Source organism: Carcharhinus amblyrhynchos, chromosome 2 (assembly GCF_965287045.1).
Source record: "Carcharhinus amblyrhynchos chromosome 2, sCarAmb.v2.hapA, whole genome shotgun sequence".
In the NCBI taxonomy this organism is placed as follows: Eukaryota; Metazoa; Chordata; class Chondrichthyes; order Carcharhiniformes; family Carcharhinidae; genus Carcharhinus; species Carcharhinus amblyrhynchos.
In genome coordinates, this window is record NC_137325.1 from 6,251,034 (window position 1) to 6,274,020 (window position 22,987).

At 43.1% G+C, this 22,987-nt stretch overlaps 1 protein-coding gene across 5 annotated transcripts in view; it reads right to left on the reverse strand.

Annotated features, from left to right (window-relative positions):
• The window catches only part of pign (phosphatidylinositol glycan anchor biosynthesis, class N), a 123,108-nt gene that overhangs the window by 71,382 nt on the left and 28,739 nt on the right, over window positions 1–22,987 (reverse strand). For all 5 annotated transcript variants that reach the window (XM_080201576.1, XM_080201585.1, XM_080201567.1 and 2 more), the window contains exons 7-12: window positions 19,690–19,820; window positions 16,482–16,598; window positions 13,301–13,341; window positions 12,190–12,249; window positions 5,492–5,584; window positions 2,883–2,938 (exon numbers count right to left, since the gene is read on the reverse strand). In XM_080201576.1, coding sequence (XP_080057702.1) covers window positions 2,883–2,938; window positions 5,492–5,584; window positions 12,190–12,249; window positions 13,301–13,341; window positions 16,482–16,598; window positions 19,690–19,820 — 498 coding nt within the window. The remainder of the gene's footprint in view (window positions 1–2,882; window positions 2,939–5,491; window positions 5,585–12,189; window positions 12,250–13,300; window positions 13,342–16,481; window positions 16,599–19,689; window positions 19,821–22,987) is intronic.

Sequence of the window (22,987 nt, forward strand, 5' to 3'; positions counted from 1 at the left end):
AATTTCAAAATATCATGGTATTGAAAGGGTTGATTAACTTCCGTATTATACATTAATGTTGTAACATACACCAAAGTGGAAAACTAGTTTCAAAAACACTTGACATAGCACCCAATAAGTTGACAATTCAACAACAGCCCTGATGCTTGAAAACAAAAAGTCATATGAGTTATTAAACTTGACCAATACATGTGCATCATATTCTCTCACTCAATTTGAAGGAAACAAAAATTTATGTGCATGAAAGTCAGAGGGGGAAATCCTGATGCTGCAGGTGTCATATTGGCCATGTATTTCTACAGGTTGGAGGGTCTGTGATTATGCTGCTCTGAAAAAATTAACATTCTTGTTTTAAAAAGAGAACTAACATTTCCATTTTTAACACCCCCATCTAGGTCATCACTCATCAAATGTTACACTCCCAGATCCAAGCAGCCCCCATCTATCTTAATTTACAAAAGAACTTAAAACAAAAAATTCACAGGATGCAGGTATCACTGGCTTTGCCAGAGTTTATTGCCCATTGTTAATTATCCTAAAGAAGGTAATGGTGAGTTGCTTTTTTGAACTGCTACAGTCTGTGTGGTGTAGTTACATCCACACTGCTGTTAGGGAGGGAGTTCCAGTATTTTAACCCAGCGACAGTGAAGGATCGGTGATATATTTCTAAGTCAGGATGGTGCGTGACTTGGAGGGAAACTTCCAAGTGCTGGTGTTCCCATGTGTCTCATGCCCCTGTCCATCTATATGGTAGTGATCAAGGTGCTATCAGAGGAGCCTTGGTGAGTTCCTGCAGTACATTGTGTAAATGGTGCACACTGCTGCTGCTGTGCATAGTGGTGGAGGGAGTGAATGTTTTTTTGATGGGGTGCCCGTCAAGCAAACTGCTGTATCCTGAACGGTGTCAAGCTTCTTGAGCTACACTCATCCAGGCAAGTGAAAGGTATTACATCACACAACTCACCTATACTTCGTAGGTGATGGACAGGCTTTGGGGCGCTAAGAGGTGAAATACTCACTGCAGAATTCTTAGTCTCTGAACTGCTTTAGTTGATAGTGTTTATAAGGCCAGTCCAGTTTAGTTTCTGGTCAACACTAACTGCCAGGATGTTGATAATAGAGGATTCAGCGATGGCAATGCCAATGAACGTGGCAAATGTTACTTTCCTCTTGTTGGGAATAGTAATTGCCTGGCACTCGGTACAGTTCTGCACTGCATTCTCTATCCTCCCACTCATTCTCAGAGGAAGTCTTCTCCTCCAACCCTCTCAGTTAATTCTTCACTCTTCATCATAAATTCAATTTGATACTCTGCTCTCCCACCAACTGAGTCAATCTGGTAATTTTTATTTATTCTTCCACCAAAACCAAAAACCTCTCCTTCTCCAGACTTCTCTGCAATTTAATGTTGGCACTATCTTGCCCAAATCCACTCAGTGAATGCCTCCTTCCTCCCCACCACTCTTTCGTTTCTATCTTTTTCCATGATGTTCTCATTCATGACTTCTGTTCCTGTCCTTCTTTCATTCATTATTACTTCTTTTCCTTCTATTGCTATCTCTTTACTTTACTGTCATCTTTCCTCCCTCTTTCACTTTTACCTTCCCTCTTCTTTTGCTCCAACAATTCCCAATTTCACTCTTTTCACTGCCTCTTTCACTGCCATCCACTCTGACAATTGCTATTCAAACTTCTCTTGATACCCATCCTGTTCTCTCCCCTTGCTGTATATTTCAGCCATGCTCCCTCGCCTTTTCAGTAAGAAGATTGTGACTGATGCCTGGAGGCAGGTGGGGGTGGGATGTTCTGACACCAGACGTCAGCACACTGACATCAGCATGCAACACTGATTCTTGGCATAGGCTCAGAGTCCTTGAAAAATGATAGGATACACCACGTAAGAACATAACTAAGAGCAAGAATAGGCATTTCAGCTCTTCAAGCCTGCTCTGACATTCACTATGATCACGGCTGATCTTGTCTCAGCCTTAACTCCACTTTCCTGCCTATTGTTCACAACCCTCCAAACCCTTACAAATTAAAACTCTGTCCATCTTCTCCTTAAATTTATCTAACGTCCCGGCATCCATCATGCTCTGGGGTAGTTAATTTCATACACTCACGACTCTTTGAGAGAAGTAACTTCCCTCATCTCAGTTTTAACTCTGCTATCCCTTATCCTAAAACTATGACCTCTTGTTCTGAATTGCACCCACAAGAGGAAATACTCTTTCCATGTCTACCCTGTCAATCCCCTTTAGCATCTTATATAACTCAATCAGAATTCCTCTCATTCTTCTAAACTCCAGAGAATACAGGCCTAAACTGCCCAATCTCACTTCATAAGACAAACCCCTCATCTCTGGAATCAATCTGGTGAACCTTCGCTGAACTGCCTCCAATGTCACTACAATGTACCTGATAGAAGTTTACAAAATGTTGAGAGGAATAGATAGGGTGGACTCTCAGAGGCTATTTCCCCGGGTTGAAATGGTCGCTACGAGAGGACACAGATTTAAGGTGCGGGGAGGGAGGTTCAGAAGTGATGTTAGGGGTAAGTTTTTCACTCAGAGGGTGGTGAGTGAATGGAATCGGCTGCCGTCAGTGGTGGTGGAGGCGAACTCGCTGGGGTCTTTTAAAAGACTTCTGGATGAGTATATGGGGTTTAATGAGATTGAGGGTTATAGATAGGTCTGTAGGTTGGTAGGTGATGTGATCGGCGCAACTTGTGGGCCGAAGGGCCTGTTTGTGCTGTAGTGTTCTATGTTCTATGTTAATGTCACTCTTCAACAAAGGAGACCAAATAATTCATTTTCATCGTTCACATGATAAAAACAATAAATTAAGATTAACTCTTAAAGAAAAGAACAGAATTGACTTACTTAAATGAACTAAACAAAAAGGACAATGTCGTCTCTTTCTTGTGAATCATCTTTACCTGCAAAATAATTAAAAACTTTAACAAGTGTTCATGGATTTCCATGCCCATTGGTTTTCTGGCATTCACACATTACGAGGCTACATAATCACATTAATATTAATGATAATTCTACCGTTTATTTTTCTCACATTTCTCTACCTGTGGCAGCTCACACTGTGGAGCTTTGTTCCCAAATTTCTTTGCATGGCCAACTGTTCCACAACCGTGAAAACTCTCCTTAAAGCCAAACTCTCTCGGCATGCAATCACTCACCTTGCCCAATGATTACTCCGTGTCAATCATTCCCACCCTTAATTTTGCATAGCACCTTGAAATGTCCTATTACACTCAAGATAATACAGAACAGCAAGTTTACACGAGTGAGAGAGGCTCTCATAGAAACAGATAAAATTCTAACAGGACTGGCCAGGATAGATTCAGAAAGAATGTTCCCCTATGGTGGGAGAGTCCAGAATTAAAGATCATACTTTGAGGATAAGAGGTAAACATTTTAGGACAGAGATGAGGAGAAATTTCTTCACCCAGAGAGTGGTGAATGTGTGGAATTCACTATCACGGAAAGAAATTGAGGCCAAAGCATTATATGATTTCAAGAAAAAATTAGACATAGCTCTTGGGACCAAAAGGATCAAGGGATATAGGGGGATCAGGACATTGAATTTGATGATCAGCCATGATCAAAATGAATGATGGAGCAGACTCAAAGGGCCAAATGGCCTTGTTCTGCTTTTATTTTCTATGTTTCAGTGTTTAAACTGCAAAAAGATGTCAGGAGTAACTACTACCATGAAATTAATGTCACTGTAATAATGTGCCTTTAAGCTGTATGTTCTAAAAATGAAACAAATGCTTTGCTTTTCTCCTTCCTTGCTAATTTCTCAATTTCTTAGAATGTTATTAAATTCCACATCACACCCTTGACATATTAAACAAATTCAGAAAGACAAAACATTGTTCAAAATTAAACTTTTTGTGATAGGCTTACAGTTAGAGTCTTCTGTTCTAACTCAATCTTTCCCATGATTTTAAAAGTATGGACTATTTTACCCTCCTCCTAAATCTTTAATGTCTTGTCCAAAGAATTATCACTACATCCTCACTGAATCTCGTCTCCAATTTTACTTCAATCCTTCACCAGGTCTTTCACAATAAACTCAATAACATTTCTTGTTAAAATGAAGAGCTTAAACAAGGAGTCCAGGAATTTTCTCAGTTGCCCTAATCATTTGCCATAACATCAGTCATTTAGATCATTACAGCAGGAGACCAGACAATCCCTACGGAAGGTCAGGCGAGAATGCACATTGCCAGCGGCGCTGTTGAGAAGGAATTGCACAGCATAGGTCACTGGGTTGCCCTTAATGCTGTTGAGTGGTCATCCCTACGTTAGCTTCATCGCTTAGGCGGGACGGCACCTCACAGGATTCTCACTGCCTAGAGACAGGCTACCAAGTAGCACTGTGAAAAGATTTAACAGGGTAATACTTCAGCACTAGGCAAAAGGCAATTGACCTTAAAAAGGGGTAGAATTGCCTCATTCCAGGAAGCAGAAATGGGGACCAGCTAATGGAATGCTTAGGTTAGAGGAATTAGCAGGGTAAACATGTGGGTTTACATGGATAGATCCTGAGTGGGATTGTTGTCGGTGCTGATGCGATAGACCGAAAGGCCTCTTTCTGCAGTGTAGGGTTTCTATGATTCTTCTATGATTCTAAGGTGGTGCAAAACAAATCGGAGGAAAAAGAGGTTTCTCCAAAACTTTCTCTCCCTCCTTTGGACATGGAGGTCATTGATGTCACTACCCTGGAATCATCTATTTGGGAAGTGGCAGGAAAAAGGTAAAAAAGAGAGGCAAACCAGTGAGGAGACCAAACCTCATGCACCACCAACATTTACTTGAATGGTTAGAGGCAGTTAGCACCAGTCCCAGCAAGGCACAGGATGGAAAATCTACATCAGTCACATTTTCCTGCCACCATTTCACCCAGTAAGAAGACTCACAACATCAGATTAAAGTCCAACAGGTTTAGTTGGTAACAAAAACCACTACCAAATAAACCTGTTGGGTTTAACCTGGTGTTGTGAGACTTCTTATTGTGTTTACCCCAGTCCAACGCCAGCATCTCCACATCATGACAACCATCTTACCCACAATGGAATGGCATAGCAGACAAAATTCCAGTCAGGTAATCATGAACCTTATTTTCATTATTAAAAGTATACTGATGTGATCCCAAAGCTTGTGCAATATTTCAGCTACCATGTTGATCTAGATAAAAAGTAATGAACAACATCCTGTCCATCAATTTTGACTTGCATTTCAGCCCAATTTGATCCAGAATCAAATGAATGCCCACAAAAGTAAGTTGTATGAAAATTTAATATGCAATTTTGAATTATTTAATGGTACAATTCAGATCATGAGCATGAACAGAAATTTTCAAAAAGATTGAGAAGGTGATTAAGATACACAAAAACAGCAAACTTAGGCAAATATGTAATCATTTTTTGAAAGAAAGGTGATATATATACTAATAACAAAGCTCATACCGTAAATTGTTCCAATATTTGCATGGTATTTGTTAGCATGCATTCAGCTTTGAACTGGTCGGTGTTGTTTAAATACTCCAAAGGTAAAATGCCCTATCAGGAATAAAACATCGATGAAAAATTGGTGCATGAGACACAAAATGAATTATCCAAAATATCTGAAAGTTACATTGCATTTCTGAAAACAATTTAAGAGATAATTTTACTTGGGCTATATTCATTCTAAGTACAAAATGCCTTTATTTTCCTTAAAATACAATTTGAGTTACAGAGGCTTACAGCTTGGAAACAGGCCCCTCGGCCCAACTTGTCCATGCTGCCCTTTTTTTAAAACTCTAAGCTAGTCCCCATTGCCCACATTTGGCTCATATCCCTCTATACCCATATTACCCAGTGTAACTGTCAGAATGCTTTTTAAAAGACAAAATTGTATCCGTCTGTACTACTACCTCTGGCAGCTTGTTCCAGACACTTATCACCCTCTGTATGAAAAAATTGTCTCTCTGGATCCTTTTGGATCTCTTCCCTTTCACCCTAAACCTATGCCCTCTAGTTTTAGACTCCCCTATCTTTGGGAAAAGATATTCACTATCTAGCTGATCTATCACCCTCATTATTTTATAAACCACTATAAGATCACCCCTCAGTCTCCTACGCTCCAGAGAAAAAAGTCCCAGTCTATCCAGCCTCTCCTTACAACTCAAACCATCAAGTCCCAATTGCATCCTAGTAAATCTTTTCTGCACTCTTTCTAATTTAATAATATCCTTTCTATAATAACATGAAACAAATTATAGACAAAATAAAGAAATTAGGTACATTGTCTAAACAGGACAGCTGTCAGATTTCATACCGCATTTTATATTTTTGAATAGGATGTGGTCTTATGAATTTATAGTGTGGGTGAATTACAACTCATCGAAAGTTCTTTCTAGTAACATAAACAAACAAAGAAATGCAGTTGACATTGCTAATCCACTTTAAGTTAAATAATTTAGAAATAAACCATATAATTTTGTCCATCATGAGATAAAGATGAGCTGTCTTCTAATTTATAACAGGCTTGATGGAGCAGCTGGTCTCTTCCTACCTGTCAATTCTGCATAATCGTCAATTTCATATGAACTTAATTTGGCACATTCTTACATTATTAAATGTTACACAGCCTCCCCTCAAAAGCCTTTTTGATTCTTTGAATGGCAGCATCCTTTACATGCAGGAGGAGAAAATCAAGGTTTATAAAGTAGAAAATAAGTCATTATTGGGCTATTTATGACTTTTCTTTCTTTTCAACACAGCAAGGTCTAAAAGCTAATGATACTATTTTCCCCCCTTTGGCATCAAGCATTGATGGTATTGCCTGAACTATTTCTGTCAGTGTGTCACTTCGCTCCATGGTGAAGACAGGCCAGTTAATACCAAAGAGAGTTGGTCTAAGCAAAATATTTGTTCTGGCTAAAACTCGCACTAATGACAGCAAGGACCAGAGTCCATTCAAAAGAATGATCTGGTTTTGTAGCACTTATCAAGTAGATTGTTTTTACAAATCAACAGACGCCACAAACTTTGCTTGGACTTGCTCGTCAGTGAGGGTACTGCACATAGATGCTCCGGGTCCCAGTTGAGATCATGTTTAGAAAGGGTTTATGCCACCCCGCAAGTGATAGCCAAGACATTTTACATGACTAATAGCTGCACAGCAAGTATAACGGAATACACTTTGATTTGATTATTGTTGTCACATATGCAATGGAAAGTATCGTTTCTTATGCGCTGTATGGACAAAACATACCATTCATAGAGTATATAGAGAAGGAAAGGGTAGGGTGAGGCGAGAAATAAATGGACCTTAGTAAACTGGGCAGAACAGTCAATGGGTAAAGTACACAGACAAAAAGTAGGAGAAAACATTTGCATTTCTAATATGGCATTCAGGATCTCAGGACATTCCAAAGCATTTTGCTGCCAATGAAGAATCTTTTGAAATGCAGCCGCTGTGGTAATGTAGGAAATGCAGCAGCCGGAGAATGTTCACAACAGCAATGTAATTGGACCAGATGTTGATTGAATGATAAATATTGGTGAGAACATGGAGGATAACACCCTCCTTTGCTCTTCTTCAAAACAGTGCTATGGAATGTTTTACAGTCACCCGTGAAGGTAGAACATAAGAACATAAGAACATAAGAAATAGGAGCAGGAGTAGGCCATCTAGCCCTTCGAGCCTGCCCCGCCATTCAATAAGATCATGGCTGATCTGTCGTGGCTCAGTTCCACTTTCCCGCCCTCTCCCCATAACCCTTAATCCCTTCTCTTATCAAAAACCCATCAACCCGCTTCTTAAAAATATTTAGCGAGGCAGCCTCCACCACTTCAACGGGCAGAGAATTCCAGAGATTCACCACCCTTTGAGTGAAGAAGTTCCTCCTCAACTCCGTTCTAAACCGCCTCCCCTTTATCTTGAGGCTGTGCCCCCTAGTCCTACTGTCTTTTTTGAGCGGGAAGAGTCTCTCCACCTCTATCCTATCCATCCCATTCATCATCTTATACGTCTCAATGAGATCTCCCCTCATTCTTCTAAACTCTAACGAGTACAAGCCTAGTTTATTCAGCCTCTCCTCATAGCTCAATCCCCTCAACTCCGGTATCAGCCTAGTAAACCTCCTCTGCACTCCCTCCAGGGCCAAAATATCCTTGCGCAGGTGCGGCGCCCAAAACTGCACACAGTACTCCAGCTGCGGCCTCACCAATGCCCTATACAGCTGCAGCAAGACCTCCCTACTTTTATATTCAATCCCCCTCGCTATGAAGGCCAGCATCCCATTCGCCTTCCTGACCACCTGCTGCACCTGCAAGCTGGGTTTTTGCGATTCATGCACAAGGACCCCGAGGTCCCTCTGCACCGTCGCCTGCTGCAGTTTTTCGCCACGTAAGTAATAGTCCTTCCTACCATTCTTCCTACCAAAGTGGACCACCTCACACTTGCCAACATTAAATTCCATTTGCCATTTCCTGGCCCATTCGCCCAGCCTATCTAGATCCTTCTGCAGACTCTCCACACCCTCCGCACAATTTGCCGTTCCCCCAATCTTGGTGTCATCAGCAAATTTCGACACCCTGCACTCGGTTCCCTCCTCCAGATCATCTATATAAGACAAGGCCACATCTTAACATCTCTTTTAATAGGGTGAACATCTCTTAACATCTCTTTCAACGACTTTCTGCTCAAGTTCCAAAAGTCCTGGGACACACAATCTCTCTGATTTATTTACTGCTACCAACTGAGTCACAGCTGGAACCAAAGTATTAAATCTTGTAATCTTGTGATATGGTTTGATAATTGGTTTGGTTTGAATTTGGTGACCAGCCATGGTCAAAATGAATGGCGGAATCTGACTCGAAGGGCCATGGCCTACTCCTGCTTCTAATTTCTATGTTTCTATAACTGATTGGGAACGGTGGGAATTTGGGATAAAGGCTGTTCTCTGACTAGCAAATGTGGGGGTGTTCTCCAAAAATCTATACTCCAGTTTCTCACTTTTCTTTTTATTCATTCGCAGGACATGGGCATCACTCGCTGGCCAGCATTTATTGCCCATCCCTAGATGCCCAAGGGCAGTTGAGAGTCACCCACGTTGCTTTGGCTCTGGAGTCACATGTAGCCTAGACCAGGTAAGGGCGGCAGATTTCCTTCTCTAAAGGAAATTAGTGAACCAGATGGATTTTTCTGACAATTGGCAATGATTTCATGGTCACCAGTAGACTCTTAATTCCAGATATTTTTTATTGAATTCAAATTCCACCAAGCTGCTGTGGCAGGATTTGAACCCAGGACCCCAGAACATTAGCTGAGCTTCTGGATTAACAGTCTAGTGATAATACCACTAGGCCATTGCCTCCCCAGGTTAATGGCTTGTTTGCAGCAATGGAGATTGTATATCCAAGTTTGCAGACAACACCAAGTTCAGAAATGATACTGAAAAACCAAAGTGAGTGGGCAACAGGAGTGCAACACCAAGAGATAGCATGTCATCCACATATGATCCGAAAATGTCAAATCAAAATATTTTCCTAATGATGAGATGTGGAGGACCAAAAGTACTGGGATATTCACACGCATTAGATCATTTAAAGGTCGTACACAGATACAAAAGGTCATTTTAAAAAGACAAACAGAATGTCAGTTTTTATCTCAAGACAAAAGTGAGGAAGTTGCCTTGCCTCATTCCTTTCAGTGTGTCAAAGGTAAATATCCATTGTAAAGCTGATGAGGAAATTCTGCAAAGATTTGGGCTGGAAGGTATTATTTAGAGGTTGGATATGACACCACAGCCTTAGAACATTCAGGGTGTGGTGTCTACCTTTGTTGACTAGTTTGCAAAAAAAGCAGTTCTGCTGAAGGCAGCTGATGAGCATATCCTGATAAATGGCAAAAGTGTTAGAGAGACTTACCTAAAGATTGAGTAACCGACCGCAGGCTTACACATTTACTGTTTGGTGTCTACTTTATTGATTGGGTTGCAGAAAATTAAGTAGTTATTATGGAGCTTTGTGGAACACACATCACAGGCGTGCACCTGAGGCACTGGTATCTTTTCTCTTTGTGGGTGCTACCAAAGCATTAACTTCTCTTTTCTCTTTATAAAGACGCTGACGGACAGCTGTGTATTTTCCAGCATTTTCTGGGGGTGTTTTCTCCAGATTTCCATTACTTCTTTCTTTTTGTTTGTTCATTTTGAGATGAATGGTGGCGTGTATCATGTTAGACGTAACGAGTGGTATGCCACGGGCCTTAGGTTTTTAAAATTTATATAAAAGACTGATGTTCCCAAAGATAGATAGGAAAGTAAGTTGTTAAGAGAATATAAGGGGGTTACAAAGGGATGTAGATAGGTTAAGTAAGTGGGCAAAAATCTGGCAAATGGAACATAATGTGGGGGAAATATGAAATTATCTATTTTGGCAGGTATACTAAAATAGCAGATAGTCTAAACAGTGAGATGAAAGAGCTTGGAGATGCAAAAGGATCTTGGTGTCCCCTAGTTGCATGAGTGACAAAAGGTTAGCACACAGGTAGAACAAGTAATTAGGTAAGCAAATAAAATATTATTAGTTATTGCAAGGGAAACTGATTTTAAGAGTGGAAAGGTTATGCTTCTATTATACAGGACACTGGTGAGAGCACGTCATGAGTACTGTGCACAGTTTTGGCCTCCGTACTTAAGGAAAGATACAAATACGTTATAAGCAGTACAGAGAAGGTTTACTAGATTGATACCTGAAATGGGCAGGATGTCTTCTAAGAAAGGCTGAACAGTCTAAACTTGTATCCACTGGAGTTTAGAACAGTAAGAGGCAACTTGATGTGGACACAAAATGTTGAAGGATCTTGAGCAGTTTTGGGTCCCATATCTAAGGATGTGCTAGCCTTGGAAAGGGTCCAGCAGAGGTTCACTGATCCCTGGAATGAAGAGTTTGTCATATGAGGAATGTTTGAGGACTCTGGGTCTATACTCGTTGGAGTTTAGAAGGACAAGGAGGGATCTTATTGGAATTTACAGGATATTGCAAGGCCTGGATAGGGTGGATGTGGAGAGGATGTTTCCACTAGTGGGAAAAACTAGAACCAGAGGGCATAACCTCAGGCTAAAGGGACGATCCTTTAAAAGGGAGACAAAGATGAATTTCTTCAGCAGAGAGTGGTGAATCTGTGGAACTCTTTGTCGCAAAAGACTGTAGAGGCCAGGTCATTGAGTGTCTTTAAGGCAGAAATTGATAGGTTCTTGGTCAATAAGGGGATCAGGGGTAATGGGGAAAAGGCAGGATAATGGGGATGAGAGAAATATTAGCCATGATTGAATGGCAGAGCAGACTCGATGGGCTGAGTGGCCTAATTCTGCCCCTATAGTCATCTGATCTTGACAGAGTGTATATGCAAAGGATATTACCTGTCGTGGGAGAATCTAGAACTAGGATTCACCATAAAAAAAAGAGGGTTGCCTATAAGACAGACAAGGAGGGCTATTTTCTCTCTGAGGATCATGAGTCTTTGATACTCCTTTCTTAAAAGTAGGGTAGAAGCAGAATCTTTCAACATTTTTAAAGGCGGAGTTAGATAGATTCTTGATAAGCAAGAGGGTGAAAGTTATTGAGGGTAGGTGGGAATGTGGAGTTGAGGTTATATCAGATCAGCTAGGATCTTAATGGTGGAACAGCCATAAGTAGCCTCCTCTTGAACCTAATTTGCATGTTCTTATGATCGGAATCAAAACAAGTTCCTTTCACTGCTGGTTGCTTAACAAAGGCCCAAATCCATGAACGTCTGTTGTCTCCTGACCAATCCTCTTTGACGATCCTCTTTGACAGGGGGTGTGTCTAGGGTGAGACAGAAGACTGCAGGCGATGGGAGATTGGAACCAATCCAAAACATTAAATTTAGCGCGAGACCAAACCCATTGCTTGTAACATGACAGGATTCTGTCTCCTGAAATCGCATGTTGGAGATATTGGACACCTGAAGTTGCGCACCTCATTTTTTTGGCTCATTTCTGCCATCAGTAAGGTTCTGGGCTGCTGACAGAGCCTCGTATGAATCAGCCCTAATTATCACAGAAATACAAAAGCAAATCACACTTATTTGTGAGTCCGATTTTGTAGTGTCTACCTCTTTAAGAAATGAACACAAAATATTAGCTTACCACAGAATTTAGAGGGAAGGGAATCCCAATGAGAGCAGCCATCAGTGGAGCTATATCAGCCTATGCAAGCAAAACAGAAACAATTAGTTGTAACTTCTTGTGGTGAACAGAACTAATGAAGTAACGTAAACCCCCATAGATTTTTCAAAAATCCAACATTTAAATAATTCTGTTAAATAATTATGATTGAAGTTGATATTACCATTCAGAAGACAAATTAGATGATGAAAATTAACAGATCATTGCTGTTTCCCAACTTGCCAATCAAGAGCGTAAGCAGAGACTGGTTTGAAAATGTGTTGCTGATGCCAAATTCACCCATCATGAGCTGCTGGAATAGTATCCGTAAAACTTTCATTCCCTTCCTCAGGAAGCATTTTTCACTTCAGTGGTGCCCACCTTTGACTGGGGCCGACTACATGGGCATTTGTCATGGATCTACAACCAAACAGCCGGTGTGAAGTCCTGCACCACCAGGCAGTATGTATACTGGCAAAATGGTCAGAAGCAACACCTACACTGAGTTCAGAGCACTGGTGTGCCAATCATTCTTCACTAAGAAATTACAAATAAAACCGGTTTTAGATAGGGATTGAAAATGAGGTCCAGAAGAGGAGATAAAAGGAAAATTATAAATATTTTCAACCAGTCAAGCTGTAATGTAATTCCTAAGAAAACAATATTTTGAAATATTAACTGGATACATTAGAGATTTAGTTGGTAAACGCATCAAAAGATTTGCACTTTGAAAAAATAATTACTTGACAGATTCCAGTAAAATGAAAGTTTTTGTGAGCTAGTGTAACAGTCATCATGTTCACTTAATGGTTAAATGCTATTCACAGCTTTTCTGTACAAGGTATACAGTACTCTTTTTCATTCATAGAATTATCGAATAATAGAGGATAGGCAAAATGGTCAGGAGCAACACCATTTTGCTCTCTTGGTCCCGAGAGAGGCAGAATAGCCAGACCTTCTTCCCCTTTCTTCTGCTGAAGAGTTAATATCTTGGTACTTGGATTTTCAGAGCCTAAAAAAAATTGTATTTTTTTTCTTCTGTGGTGATATTTAAAATGTAATTTCAAACCCTGAGCAAGTTAAGCGTTTTTACCTGATTTACATCAAATCTCTTCCAGTCATTTAGTTTCCATTCTGCAAAAATAAAGCAAAAAAAAATTTTAGATGTACACCAAATTAATCTTTGATTCTTCCCCAACCCTGCAACCTCGAATGTTAAAGTTTAAAGTTTATTTATTATTGTCACAAGTAGGCTTATATTAACACTGCAATGAAGTCACTGTGAAAATCCCCTAGACGCCACACTCCGCCAACAGTTCAGGTACATTGAGGGGGAATTTAGCACTGCCAACACACCTAACCAGCACATCTTTCAGACTGTGTGAGGAAACTGGAGCACCCGGAGGAAACTTATATAGAAAATTATACAGATGATCTGGAGGAGGGGGCTGAGTGGAGGGTGACGAAATTTGCTGATGACACAAAGATGAGTGGAAAAGCAAATCGTGCGGAGGGTGTGGAAAATCTGCACAGGGATCTGGATAGGCTGAGCGAGTGGGCGAGGACCTGGCAGATGGAGTACAATGTTAGCAAGTGTGAGGTTATCCACTTTGGCAGAAATAATAGTAGGAGGGATTACTATTTAAAGGGCGAAAAGCTGCAGCATGCTACAGTGCAGAGGGACCTTGGGGTCTTTGTGCACGAGTCGCAAAAACCCAGTCTGCAGGTGCAGCAGTTGATCAAGAAGGCGAATGGAATGCTGGCTTTTATAGCGAGGGGAATAGAATGTAAAAGTAGGGAGGTCTTGCTGCAACTGTACTGGGCACTGGCGAGGCCACAGCTGGAGTACTGTGTGCAGTTTTGGTCGCAGCACTTACGCAAGGATATTTTGGCCTTGGAGGGAGTGCAGAGGGGGTTCACTAGGCTGATAACAGAGATGAGGGGGTTGGACTATGAAGAGAGACTAAATAGACTGGGTCTGTACTTGTTGGAGTTTAGAAGGATGAGGGGGGATCTTATAGAGACGTATAAGATAATGAAAGGGATGGATAGGGTAGAGGTAGAGAGATTCTTCCCACTCAGAAAGGACGGCAGGACTAGAGGGCACAGCCTCAAGATGGGGGGGGGGGGGGGGGGGGGTGTGTGTGTGTGTGTGTGTGTGTGTGTGTGTGTGTGGTGGTGGTGGTGGCGGCAGTTTAGAACGGAGTTGAGGAGGAACTTCTTCACTCAAAGGGTGTGAATCTATGTTCTATGATGGCAGAAATGAGCCAAAAAAATGAGGTGCGCAACTTCAGGTGTCCAATATCTCCAACATGCGATTTCAGGAGACAGAATCCTGTCATGTTACAAGCAATGGGTTTGGTCTCGCGCTAATTATTAGGGAATTATTAGGGATAGGATTTATAGTTATTTGGAGAGTAATGAATTGATTAGAGACAGTCAGCATGGTTTTGTAGCAGGTAGGTCGTGCCTTACTAACCTTATTGAGTTCTTTGAGAAAGTGACCAAAGAGGTGGATAGGGGTAAGGCAGTTGACGTGGTATATATGGATTTTAGTAAGGCGTTTGATAAGGTTCACCATGGTGGGCTTCTGCAGAAAATGCAGATGTATGGGATTGGGGGTAATCTAGGTACTTGGATCAGGAATTGGCTGGCAGATAGGAGACAGAGGGTGGTGGTTGATGGTGAATATTCGTCATGGAGTTCGGTTACGAGCGGTGTGCCTCAGGGATCTGTTTTGGGGCCACTGCTGTTTGTAATTTTTATTAATGATCTGGATGAGGGTATAGTTGGGTGGATTAGTAAGTTTGCTGATGACACCAAAGTCGGTGGTGTGGTAGATTGTGAGGAAGGGTGTCATAGTTTGCAGGGTGACTTAGACAGAAGTGTGAGGTAATTCATTTCGGTAGGAGTAACAGATGTGTTCAGTATAGGGCTAACGGGAGGACTTTGAATAGCGTGGAGGAGCAGAGGGATCTAGGTGTATGTGTACATAGATCCCTGAAAGTTGGGAATCAAGTAGATAAGGTAGTTAAGAAGGCATACGGTGTCTTGGCGTTTATTGGTAGGGGGATTGAATTTAGGAGTCGCAGCGTCATGTTGCAACTGTACACAACTCTGGTGCGGCCGCACTTGGAGTACTGTGTGCAGTTCTGGTCCCCACATTACAGGAAGGACGTGGAGGCTTTGGAGAGGGTGCAGAGGAGGTTTACCAGGATGTTGCCTGGTATGGAGGGGAGGTCATATGAGGAGAGACTGAGGGATTTGGGGTTGTTTTCGCTGGAAAGAAGGAGGCTAAGAGGGGATCGTATTGAAACATATAAGATGATTAGAGGTTTAGATAGGGTGGATAGTGATAGCCTTTTTCCTCGGATGGAGAATGCTAGCACGAGGGGGCATGGCTTTAAATTAAGGGGTGGTAGTTATAGGACGGATGTCAGGGGTAGGTTCTTTACCCAGAGGGTGGTGAGGGATTGGAATGCCCTGCCTGCTGCGGTTGTAAATGCGCCTAGTTTGGGGGCGTTTAAGAGATTTGTGGATACGTTTATGGACGAAAAGGGATTGGTTTAGATTAGTGGGTCAGTGTTTTTTTTTAAAAAAACTGGTCGGCGCAACATCGTGGGCCGAAGGGCCTGTTCTGCGCTGTAATGTTCGATGTTCTATGTTCTATCTCTAGAATTCTCTGCCCATTGAAGTGGTGGAGGCTACCTTGCTAAATATATTTAAGTCACGGGTAGATGGGTTTTTGACAGACAAGGGAATTAAGGGTTATGGGGAGAAAGCGGGAAAGTGGAACTGATCCACTTCAGATCAGCCATGATCTTATTGAATGGCGGGGCAGGCTCGAAGGGCTAGATGGCCTACTCCTGCTCCTATTTCTTATGTTCTTAAACCTATATAGACACAAGGAAAACATGCAAACTCTGCACAGACAGTGACCCAAGATGGGAATCGAACCCGGGTCTCTGGCGTTGTGAGGCAGCAGTGCTAACGTCTGTGCCACTGTGCTGCCCTTAGCACATTTCTAGTGAGTGAAGTTGGAAACTGCCTCAGGAACAGACTCTCCTGTAACTCCTCTCTCTGATTCCCATCTTGAGCCTGAATAACCCGATCAGAGTAGTTCCCCCTTTATTAAAATGGTGAGGAGATGAAATGGCAATGCAATCATATGTTTTTTTTAAACATAATTTAGTAAACAGTTTCTCAAAGTTTTTTTGTTACAGTTGTGAGTGGAGGTGTATGATGCTCATAAATGAGAAATTATAGGAATATACCCTGCAGAAAATTATCCTGAAACTCTTGGCCTGAGCCAGCCAGTGGTCCGTTCACTCCAGCTCCCCAGGCGACCAAGGGGGTGAGGGTTTCTGAGGGGTGGCCTGCACCATGTGAACCTGTAAAGCAAAGAAATTTAGTGATTAGACATTAAGGAAAAATGGTCCTCTGCATTTTTTGCACACAGACATATACACGGTGCATTACTTTTTCTAGGGTGTCACTTTGTTTCTCCCTACAGACTTTGCTCAGCAGCTGGGCAAGAAGGTTATTTTATGGAGAAATCTCACCGTTGAGAGTCAGGCCAATTATTGCTGCTTCCTGTTAACAGTTGCCCCCTCCCACCTCCACCTCCTCCCAGCCCACCCCCCAAACTCCCCACCCACGCTTTGGGCAGTTATTGTTCCCACCAGGGAACATGGTAGAGTCTAATAAATTGGCAAGAGTTAAATGGACGTTGGTGGGACACCCAACACCACTTTCGCTTCAAGTCACCTTACCAATGCTACTTCCTCAACCCACCCACAAATCCTAGGTTTGTACAGGTCAGGAACCTACCCTTCCACCCAATTCAGGCTGGCTGACTCTGCTTCATGGGCCATTTAGTGCAATTTATTTACCTGGTAATATGGGTTTCTTGGATATTCCTTCCTGCTAGGGAGAACACTTTGCCCATTAGTCTGTGCAGCTTTAGGGTGAGTTTGCCGATGCCTTAACTGTAGAGGGCGCACTTGCTACACCTGCAACTGCAATGCCTCCAACATCACTTTCGGCGAAGTCCAAGGCAGCTGTCTGCACCAAAGATGGCACTGACCAAACTCAGCTGGGAAAAGAAACACTACTCCCATCATCCCTACCTTGAGCATATGCCTGCCTGCCACCCTAACCTAAACCCATGGTGCCTCCCGCTCCTCTCCACAGCCCTTGCCACGCTGCCACTCTCCTAATCCCTCACCACCCTGCCCACTTGAGGGGCAATGGGGGGGGAGATGGCCAGGGCTTGGGAAAGGGATAGCTGGTGAGAGGTCAGGGAAGGGTTAGCTAGTGGGAGGTGGGTGGGTTCAAAAGGGCGGCAAGGATTGGGGAGAGGGATGGAGGGGGCTCGGGAAAGGGGCGGTAAGTGGGTCTGAGGGCGAGAATTAGGGAGGTGGCGAGAAGGTGACAAGGAGAAGAGAACAACAGATCAAAATAATGGTGTCAGCAGTGGGAAAAACCGCACATGGAATGAATGTCAAATGGACAAACACAACTGATCCTCTTTGGTGGCAGGAGTTACATTTTATCCTTTACAAAGATATCTGCCATTGCCCAGTAAGTACATTGGTGCTGCGCCAATTCACGGCAGATGCAATCTATTGGCTAAGTATTCAGAACATCAGCAGATTGATGGTCGCATAATAAGTGACAACATAAAAAGTCTAGAGTAATAACATCACACTCCCAGTGTCACGTAGAGGTGCAGCCTCATTACGTGGGTAATGAGCCGGAGCAGGTGGTTGAGATTGAGGTAGGCGAACGTGTGGCTAACAGTGACCACAAGTCTGTCTACTTTAGGATAAAAATGGAAAGGGACGAGTGCCATCCGAAGGGGAGGGTGCTGAACCGGAGGAAGGCGAGCTATAGCCGGATAAGGAGGGAGCTGAAGGACACTGATTGGGAGGGGTTGTTAGCTGGCAAGTCCACGGTTGGTAAGTGGGAGGCTTTCAAGGGCAAACTGATAATGTTGCAGGAAAGGCATGTGCCGGCAAAGAGAAAAGATGGGAAAGGCAGGATTAGAGAGCCGTGGATTACAGGGGGTATTGAAGAATTGGTCAGGAAGAAGAGAGAGGCATATGTTAGGTCGAAACAACTGGGAACGGAGAGAGCACTGGAGGAATATAGAGAGAGTAGGAGGGAGCTTAAAAGGGGAGTTAGAAGGGCAAAAAGAGGGCATGAAATGGCTTTGGCTGATAGGATTAAGGAAAATCCAAAGGCATTTTACTCTTATATTAGGGGCAAGAGAGTGGTTAGAGGGAAAATTGGTCCTCTTAGGGACAAAGGAGGGGAGCTATGCATCGAGTCTGAGGGAATGGGGGAGATCCTGAATGAATACTTTCCGTCGGTATTCACAAAGGAGAGGGGTTTGGTGTCGTGTAATGTCTTGGAGGGAGCTGTAGATCATTTGAAGGAAATATCCGTTACGAGGGAGGAAGTGCTAGGGTTTTTGGGTAGCATAAAAACGGATAAAGCTCCAGTGCCTGATGGTGTTTATCCCAGGCTGCTTAGGGAGGTGAAAGATGAAATTGCTGGGCCTCTGATGCAAATCTTTGTCTCTTCTTTGGACACAGGTGAGGTCCCAGAGGGCTGGAGGGTAGCTAATGTGGTACTGCTGTTTAAAAAGGGTAGTAGGGATAACCCTGGTAATTATAGACCAGTGAGTTTGACATCGGTGGTAGGAAAATTATTGGAAAAAATTCTTAGGAATAGGATGTATAAGCATTTGGAGCGTTGCGATCTGATTAGGGATACGCAACATGGCTTTGTTCAGGGGAGGTCTTGTCTTACAAATCTGGTAGAATTTTTTGATGAGGTGACAAAAACGGTTGACGATGGGCGAGCCGTTGATGTCCTCTATATGGACTTCAGTAAGGCGTTTGACAAAGTCCCTCACGGTAGGCTGGTAGAAAAGGTTAAGGCACATGGGATACGGGGTCAGGTAGCTAGATGGATTGAAAACTGGCTGGGCAATAGGAGACAGAGAGTAGTAGTGAAAGGGTCCTTTTCTGGCTGGAGGTCAGTCACCAGTGGTGTGCCGCAGGGCTCAGTACTGGGACCTCTTCTCTTTGTAATATATATTCCTCCCACACCCCAAAGATGTGCTCTTAGGCTGATTGGTGTACCAAATTGACCCTACACTATTCTCCCCTGAATCTGGCTACATTAGGGGTACCATTCACATAAACATGGGGCAGGGTAGGTGTAGGAAAATGCTTTGTTGAAATGGCAGTGCGGGCTCGTTGGGCCGAAGGGCCTGTTTCCCGTGCTGGGTTGTTCTTTGTTTCTTTGTTTCATCTTTGGCAAACTGACACCATCTATTACTTAATAGAAAAATAAATGTCAATGGGCTATAAACTATATACTATTATCCGGCAAGAGTCCAGAACTAGGGGTCATAGTTTAAGGTTAAGGGGTAAACCTTATGTATGTTTTTGTGTAGATCAATGGTCTTACCCCAATCTGTCATCCCATGATCAGAAGTGTAGATGAAGGCAGTCTTCTTATCATTTCTGTAGAAGTCTTCAATGACAGAAACAACTTCCTGAATACCTTTATCTACAGTTCGGATATTTTCCTTGTATTCGCTGAATAATAGACATTCAGAAGCAATTGTTAGAAAAGGGAAATTTACACGGCTTCTGTAAATTACGGTAAAAGACTTACATTTACAGAGCATCTTTCTCAACCTCAGGATGTTCCAAATTTGTTTCACTACCAATGAAATACTTGTGAAGTGTAGTCATTGTTGTAACACAGGAAACACAGCAGCCAATTTGAACACAGCACACCCCCCACAAACAGCAAATGACCAGATAATCTGTTTTTGTTGAGGGGCAAATATTGGCCAGGACACGGGGGAAAACTTCCTGGCTGTCTTCAAAATAGTGCAATGGGGTCTATTACGACCAGCCAAGAGAGAGCAGATGTGACCTTAGTTCAATATCTCAGCTGAAAGGCTCAAAACGTTGGTTTTGACTCAAAACATTGGTTCTATTCACTCTTCACAGATGTTGCCTGACCTGCTGAATTTCTCCAGCATTTTCTGGACAACTTTAAACCGCCTGACAGTCGACAACGTGATTTAACTGAGCAATCCCTCAGACAGAATATGACTTAAAATAGAAGACATACAGGCGACAGATCCTACGTATGCTTAACCTGTTTGCTTTATCTATGGTAAGAAGTCTCGCAACACCAGGTTGAAGTCCAACAGGTTTATCTGGTAGCACGAGCTTTCGGAGAACCGCCCTTTCATCAGGTGAATGGAGAGTTGGATTCACAAACAGGGCATATACAGACACAGGCTCAATTACAAGATAATGGTTGGAATGAGAGTCTTAACAGGTAAGCAAGTGTTTACAGGTACAGACAATGTGAATGGAGAGAGGTTTAACTACCTATACAAAGATTTCATTTTAACATATTTCTGTCTTTGCAATTACATTTAAATACTCGATTGTAGGGGTTAACTAACACTGCTAATCTGACTACATTTTATAATTTCGAAGGCTAAAACTTAGCCGAAAATTGACTGCATCCTTGGAGAGTACACAGCAGACAAACACATTTTTGATATCAGCAATTGTAAGACCTGCTTTTGCAGACAGAGTAAGAAGTCTCACAACACCAGGTTAATGTCCAACAGGTTTATTTGGTAGCAAAAGCCACTAGCTTTCGGAGCGCTGCTCCTTTGTCAGGTAAGTGGGAGTTCTGTTCACAAACAGGGCATATAAAGACCCAAACTCAATTTACAAAATAATGGTTGGAATGTGAGTCTTTACAGGTAATCAAGTCTTAAAAGGTACAGACAACGTGAGTGGAGACAGGGTTAAGCACAGGTTAAAGAGGTGTACTGTCTCCAGCCGGGACAGTTGGTGAGATTTTGCAAGCCCAGGCAAATCATGGGGGTTGCAGATAGTGTGACATGAACCCAAGATCCTGGTTGCGGCTGTCCTCATTTGTGCAGAACTTGGCTACCAGTCTGTTCAGCGGCTCTGCGTTGTCGTATGTCGTGAAGGCTGCCTTGGAGAATGCTTACCTGAAGATCAGAGGCCGAAAGTGTTCCCCAACAGGAACACTCTTGCCTGGTGATTGTTGAGCAGTGTTCATTCATCTGCTTGTTGTAGCGTCTGCATGGTCTCCCCAATGTACCATGCCTTGGGATATCCTTTCCTGCAGCATAGCAGGTAGGCGATGTTGGCCGAGTTCCAAGAGTATGTACCACGTACTCGGTGAATAGTATTTTCACGTGAGATGATGACATCCGTGTCAATGATCCGGCATGTCTTGCAGAGGTTGCTGTGGCAGGGTTGTGTGGTGTCGTGGTCACTGATCTGAAAGCTAGGTAGTTTGCTGCAGACAATGGTCTGTTTGCGACTGTGCAGTTGTTTGAAGGCAAGAAGTGGGGGTGTGGGGATGACCTTGGCGAGATGTTCGTCTTCATCAGTGACATGTTGAAGGCTCCGGAGAAGATGTCGTAGCTTCTCCGCTCTGGGGAAGTACTGGACGACGAAGGATACTCTGTCTGCCATTCCCATATATGTCTTCTGAGGAGGTCGGTGTAGTTTTTCGCTGCGGCACGTCAGAGCTGTCGATCGATGAGTCGAGCACCATATCCTGTTCTTATGAGGGCATCTTTCAGCATCTGGAGATGTCTGCTGTGATCCTCCTCATCTGAGCAGATCCTGTGTATACAGAGAGCTTGTCCATAGGGGATGACTTCTTTAACATGTTTAGGGTGGAAGCTGGAGAAGTGGAGATTCGTGAGGTTATCCGTGGGCTTGTGGTACAGTGAAGTGCTGAGGTGACCGTCCATGATGGAGACGCGCGTTTCCAAGAATGCAACCGATTCCGGAGAGTCATCCATGGTGAGTCTAATGGTGGGATGGGACTTGTTGATGTCATCATACAGTTGTTTCAGTGATTGTTCACCACGAAACCAAAGGAAGAAAATGTCATCAATGTATCTATTGTATAGCATCGGTTGAAGTTCCTGTGCTGTGAAGAAGTCTTGTTTGAACCTGTGCATGAAGATGTTGGCATATTGAAGTGCGAATTTGGTCCCCATGGCTGTTCCGTGTGTCTGGATGAAGAACTGGTTGTTGAAGGTGAAGAGATTGTGGTCCAGGATGAAGCAGATGAGTTGTAAAACTGCATCTGGAGACTGGCAGTTGTCGGCGTTGAGTACTGAGGCAGTTGCAGCAATGCCATCGTTGTGGGGGATGCTGGTGTAGAGTGCCGAGACATCCATTATGACGAGAAGTACTTCTGGTTCAACTGCTCCATGTGTGCTGAGTTTCTGTAGGAAGCCCGTAGTGTCACGACAAAAGCTGGGGTTCTTTGTACAATGGGTTTCAGGATGCTCTTGATGTAGCCGGAGAGATTCTCGCACAGGGTCCCATTGCCCGATACGATGGGACGGCCGGCTGTGTCTGCCTTGTGTCTCTTCAGGAGGCAGCAGAGATCTCCAACGCAGGGAGTACGTGGGATGAGAGCACGGAGGGTGCTCTGAAGGTCCGGATCAAAGGTCTTGATCAGAGTGTTGAGTTGACGGGTGTGTTCTTTGGTCGGATCTGTGGGTAACTGTCTGTAGTGTTCCTCATTGATCAGTTGTTGTCGGTACACTTCTTTGCAGTAATCCGTTCTGTTTAGTATGACTACACATCATGATCTCCACATCATGATCTCCACATCATGATCTCCACATCATGATCTCCACATCATGACTACCATCGACTACCACTGACTTTGC